Source organism: Oryzias melastigma, linkage group LG5 (assembly GCF_002922805.2).
Source record: "Oryzias melastigma strain HK-1 linkage group LG5, ASM292280v2, whole genome shotgun sequence".
Classification (NCBI taxonomy): domain Eukaryota; kingdom Metazoa; phylum Chordata; class Actinopteri; order Beloniformes; family Adrianichthyidae; genus Oryzias; species Oryzias melastigma.
Window position 1 is genome coordinate 30,667,699 of NC_050516.1, and position 6,000 is coordinate 30,673,698.

The 6,000-nt window shown below is 36.1% G+C and overlaps 1 protein-coding gene across 1 annotated transcript in view; it reads right to left on the reverse strand.

Moving 5' to 3' along the window:
* Positions 1–142: 142 nt before the first annotated feature.
* The window catches only part of necap2 (NECAP endocytosis associated 2), an 8,444-nt gene continuing 2,586 nt past the window's right edge, over positions 143–6,000 (reverse strand). Inside the window, exons 3-8 of the mRNA XM_024271170.2 lie at positions 4,350–4,454; positions 4,071–4,152; positions 1,438–1,546; positions 1,216–1,360; positions 1,056–1,140; positions 143–950 (exon numbers count right to left, since the gene is read on the reverse strand). Of these exons, the coding sequence (XP_024126938.1) occupies positions 905–950; positions 1,056–1,140; positions 1,216–1,360; positions 1,438–1,546; positions 4,071–4,152; positions 4,350–4,454 (572 nt within the window). The 3' untranslated portion in view covers positions 143–904. The remainder of the gene's footprint in view (positions 951–1,055; positions 1,141–1,215; positions 1,361–1,437; positions 1,547–4,070; positions 4,153–4,349; positions 4,455–6,000) is intronic.

Below are 6,000 nucleotides of genomic sequence, written 5' to 3' on the forward strand. Positions count from 1 at the left end.
TTACAGGCTTTACTTTTTGGCCGTTTTTATAAACTACATTATTTTAAAGTTTTTAAATTCTGTTTTCAAAAGTGCAAAATGTGATAAAATATTTGTGAAGTTAAAAAGCAGAAAAAACCAACAAAAGGAATTGAACACAAACCAATGAAATATAATGTTTATTTACAAAGACAGTTTTACATTTCATGTATTTCATCGTCTTCAGGAAGGCACTTAGAGCGAGGAGGAGCGAGGACATTTCATTGGGGTAAAAGGCACAAACTAACAAGCGTGCGTAAACACGTCAGCTGAAGATGCCGACGCTTCAGCGACAAACAAAACTAAGAACAAACATTTTTCCCATCACTTTCATTTAAAACCTTTAAGATCTTGATTATAAGCTTTAATGCAAATCAAATCAGCAAACATGAACAAAAAATCTTAAAAGTTTCCCAACACAAGAAATATGAAACGTCCCTAACAAAAACAAACAAAGATGCCGCTCTACAGCAAAATAAAAACAGACAAAGAAAAGGTTGAGATGAGAGATGCTGGTGGAATGAGATCATTCAAGGAGCAGATGATTAGATTTGATCTAGAAGAAGTTAAAAGTTAAGAAATAAGAACTCCCGGTTTCATTAGTGGAGAAATATTTGACCGCGTTAGTGTCAGCAGACAACTTTTCCCTTCAATCTTTGATCTGTGTCTTTGTTTTGGGAGCCTCTAAAATCGATCTGACTGCATAGCGGATGAAAGAGACGTGTGTGTGCATTCAGTTTGTTCTTCCAGACTGAGCGTGTCGCTGAGCAGACTTCTCTTAATCTGGGAGTGTAGCTAACGAGCCGCACACTTCCTGTTTGTCTGTGTGCCGGCTGTCCTGATCAGGAATGTACAGAACCTGAGAGGGTGCACGCTTTCTTATGACTCAGCTAAACTGCACCCAGCCTGACTTGACAGCGTCTTTGTTGGAGCTGTGGAGGGGGGAGGGAGGACAGAGGATGACGATGGAGGGAGGAACCAAACAAATGAAATGAGATGGAGCCAAACATGGCAGCGGCATCATGTAGAGAACTTACTTGGATCCGGCGGCGGTGAAATCTCCCCACAGGTCGGCGCTGGGTGGGGCCGCGGGGCCGGGGGAGCCGAAGTCTAACAGAGCGGCTGCAGGCGGGCGAAACGTTACCAAGTGTCCCAACGACAACATGGAAAAATGTCAAAAATAGGAGAATAAATCACCAGTGTTGGCCTGTGCAGGAGGGGTCGGCTGATGCCCTCCAGGAGGTGGCATGATACCTCCCACTTTTGCCCCAGGAGGAGGTGGAAGCAGGCCTCCAGCCGCGGGTCGTGGTTTAGCCCCGCCCCCATCCTTCTTCTTGATGTTCTGTATGAACAGGTGAATAACTTTTACAGGAGTTTCTTCGATGCTGCTGCTGTTTTCCAGTTCTGCGGCCAGCTCACCCCGATGCTGATCTTGATGGTCTGACCCTCTTTGAAGCCCAGGTCCAGTTTCGGCTGGTTGCTTTGGTTGGCCTCCAATTTTGCGAGTTCTCCCTCTTGTTTCACCCACCTTTGAAATGACCACAGAAGAAGTCAGTCTGTGATAAAACAGCAAAGAAATTTGCCAACATAAAAATTATTTTTTTTTTGGACAGTGCATTAAAAAACAGCTACACATGTTTTTTTTTTTTAATGAGCAGATGAGTGTGAATCACCTCAGTGTCTACAACATCTTGAAATATTTAATTTAATTTAAAAATTTCATCTAGAATTTCATTATTTCTTTGATGTTTCCACCTTCGGCATGCAGTAAAATCAGGCGAGTCTATGACTTCCACCAACGTCAGAAGTATTGACAGGGTCAAAGCTCCAGAGCAGGGGGTTAGAAACAACCCCCCCAGCCCTCAGGGGCCTTATTGATGGAGCTAAAGATATAATACAATCACACAGTTCAAAAGGTCACAGTAACATTTGATTTTTTTATCACTGTTTGGATCAATCTGTAAGTGTATGTGTCTTAGCACAAATAAATTCTAGACAAGTTGCATTGACTGCGATAAAGCTAGTGTGGATGCTTTTTGCTGAAAGTATTTGCTGAAGATGCTGAAGCTTTTTGCTGAAAGTGGTAATGCAATTTACTTTAATTGCTGAAGAGATTTGCTGAAAATTCAAAAGCTATTCGCAAAATGTTAAAATTGCTAAAAAGCTGAGAATATTGTTAAAGAACTATGAAAAAGTGTTGAAGTTGACCTAAATTTCTGAAAAATGTATAGTAAAATTGCTTAAAAATCCCTGATACATGCCAATTTTGCAAAAATATGTAATGTGTTACTTAAAAAATGAGTTAAACAAAAAATTAGCCCAAATAAACTAGCTCGTTGCTTAAATACTAGCTAAACTCCTAAAATTCAATGGCAAACTAGTCAAAACTGTTAGCATGTCGCTAAAATATTAGCTAAACTCTAAATTAGCTTAAAAAAACCCAGCAGATCACAAATTAGCCAAAAACATTAGCATGTTGCTAATATATTAGCTAAGCTCAAAATTAGCATAAAAAACCTTAGTAGATGCCAAATTAGCCCATAAAGCTAGTACATTGCTTAAATACTAGCTAAAATCCCAAAATAGGCTAAAATTACTCAATAAACTAAAGCTGTCAAAAAGATTAGCCTGTTGCTAAATAGAAGCTAAACTCTAAATTAGCTTAAAAAACCCCAGTAGATGACAAATTAGACAAAAGCATTAGCATGTCGCTAAAATATTAGGTAAGCTCAAAATTAGCATAAAAAACTTAGTAGATGCCAAATCAGCCAATAAAGCTAATACATTACTTAAATACTAGCTAAAATCCAAAAACACCCAAAAGTACCTCCATAAACTAAATTTGTCAAAAAAATAGCCTGTTGCCAAATAGAACCTAAAGTCTAAATTGGCCTATAAAAAAATAAGTAAATAACAAATTAGCTAAAAACGTTAGCATGTTGCTAAAATATTAGCTTAGCTCCAAATCAGCATAAAAACATCAATAGATGCCTAATTTGCCAAAAAGCTAGCACATTGCTTAAATACTAGCTAAACTCCAAAACAGTCTAAAATTCCTCAGTAAACTAAATTAGTCAAAAACATTAGCCTGTTGCTGAAATTGAAGCTAAACGTTAAATTAGCATAAAAACCTCAGTAGATAGCAAATTAGCCAAAAACGTTAGCATGTTGCTAAAATATTAGCTAAACTCCAATTTTTTTGAAAATTAGCAAAAAACGTAAATTGCACAAATTACTAAAAAGTAAATTGCGTTATTTCTGTAGATCGGTAAATGGGAAATTAATTGGAAAGGTCAGAAAGGGTTCATAGAAGCTAAACTCTAAATTAGCCTAAAACCCCCAAGAGATAATAAATTAGCCAAAAATGTTAGCATGTTGATAAAATATTGGCTAAACTCCAAATGATCATAAAAAAAAACCTCTGTAGATGCCAAGTTACCCAAATGAGCTAGCATAATGCTAATATAACAGCCCCATGCCACATTTTAAAGTATTCACACAATTAAGATCCAGAGGTTAATGAACACTCTTGAACATAAAGAGCTGTAACATCATGGAAACATTATGAAACTTTTCTAGACAAGTAGCTGTCCAATGTTTTCCAGAACAAAACCCAACGAGAGCCATAAACTCACAGGAAAAATTAGCATCTTCTTTAATGTTTAATCTTTGTGGCCATTCATTTACAATATGCAGCCTAAATATCTACAATAATTAAATTATGACAATGTTGTGTTTCCGTATACCATAAAACTATTTAATTTTTTTTTTTTTGACAGCAGAACATAAAGTTCCTTTCAAAATAAAATATGATACAAATATTTTCTTTAAATAAAAATGCAACAAAATTAAACATGAGGTTTTCTTTCATTATGACTTTAACCATATTTTTTTTCTGTGAGAAAAATGTTTGATAATTACCGTCAGCTCAATGAAAATGACAGTTATAGTTTCCCATTTAGCTCCAATTATAAAAACTGCTGTTTTTTTTTTCAAACATCACTAAATACATGTGAGATGATGAACTGAGAATATATTTAACAGAGACTTACTTAAAGTGATCCTGCAAAGCAACATTGAAGTCAAATGAGTCTCCACGATCAGCAAAGCCCAGACCAATGAAAGCGTGGCGCCCTAAAAAAAACCCACAATAATATAAATAAATGTACATACAAACAAAGGAGATTTAGGGGCTTTTCTGAATTATAATTAAGACAATTATATGAACCAAGAACAAATTTAGAAAGTTATTTTCTGATTCTCATGCAGTTTAACCTAAAACAGGTTTGACAGCGTTTTAAAATCCATTATTGTGAAAACGATGGTCTTACCGTTCCCGTCCTCTATCCGGATGACGAAATACCTGCTGGAATCTGTGACCGCCTCCACTACGATACCTGGATACTCCTCAACTGGTGCTTGTGCAAAAAGTTCACCTGCAAAAACACAGATGAGGAGAAAGTTACACTTTGTGACTGTAATAATATAGATAAAGATAACCTAAAAGGAGTGAATCTAGAAAAGAAAAAAAAGGTTTTAATTGCAGTGTAATTCTTATTTTCTGAAGTCAGTGTAGTAAAGGAGTGTACACAATAATCTGGATGAGCTGTACAGCTTGTAATGACACACTTGGCTCATATGTAGCAGATAACAGGGATGGTGATTGGACGACGCTTTACATTAAACAGGTTTTAACCAGCCTGACGGGGAACACTTTTGTTCCATTTAAAAGTTCATTTTAGTGCTTGTTTTCAGAGATACCAAAGACGTCTACGTATAGTTTTGACTGACTGGTTACAATCACCGACTGTATTTGAGAATTGGACCTCCCCCTCACGTTTGGTTTATTTTATTTATTTCATTTTCGTAGCACACAACACTTATATAATACTCTTGTCCTTGCAGAAAATGAAAGAGGACAGAAAGAAGAAGAGTTATGCCCCATTTCACTAAATCAATAAAGCTTTACAACCAAATCTGTTTCTTAATGACAATATGTCAAATGGTTGGAAAAAAGCAACAAATAAAAACAAAAACAAGATGGAAATGAGCAGCAAAAACAACAAGAAAATAATAAAACATAATAATAAATACTTCAAATAAACCAAATACCTATAATATTCGTTTTTTTCAGTTTTTTTTTTTTATGTAATAATAGAACTAAACTCTTTCATTCGTTTATCAAGATTATTCCATAGTCCGATACCCTGCATTGAAACACTTTTTTGTTCTGAATGTATTGGTTTTGAAAATGTCATGTCGTTTTAAATTGTAATTGCTCTTTTTTTTTTCAAACAGGAAGTACCTGCTGGCTCCAAGAAGCCAAAATCCTAAAGACTTCCAACACCTGGCTCCAACACGTCGGCGTTCAAAAACAAAAAAATAGGGAGAATTTTGACTCTATTTGGTTGGAAGTTACCGTCGTCTATGGGTGATGTCACACTCACTCAGTCCAGTTCTCTTATACAGTCATGGCTATGCCTAAATTCCCTCCTTACTCCTAACTACTTAAACACTATAGTATGAGACTTTCTAGTGTTTTGGATTTTAAAAGCACCAGGTTTATTATTTTTTACCAGAGGTGGGACCAAGTCATTGTTTTGCAAGTCCGAGTCAAGTCCCAAGTCTTTGTCCTCAAGTCCGAGTCAAGTCCCAAGTCAAAAGCACTCAAGTCCCAAGTCGAGTCACAAGTCAACACCAACAAGTCTCAAGTCGAGTCACAAGTCCTACTATTAATGTTTCAAGTCATTTCAAGTCATTTAATAAACAATGTGATATTAGTTACACAGATTATGTGTGCTTTTAAGAACAGCATTTTGAAAGCATTTTAGCTAAATTCCCACTGAGTTGATGCATCCCCACTTCAAAAATCCAAAATAATTTATCTATAACAAAAAAACACTGTTAACCACATTTGAAATGAGGTTAGATGGAGACAGCAGGGAACCAGGGTAGTCTGGATATTTAAGGGGTCATACCATG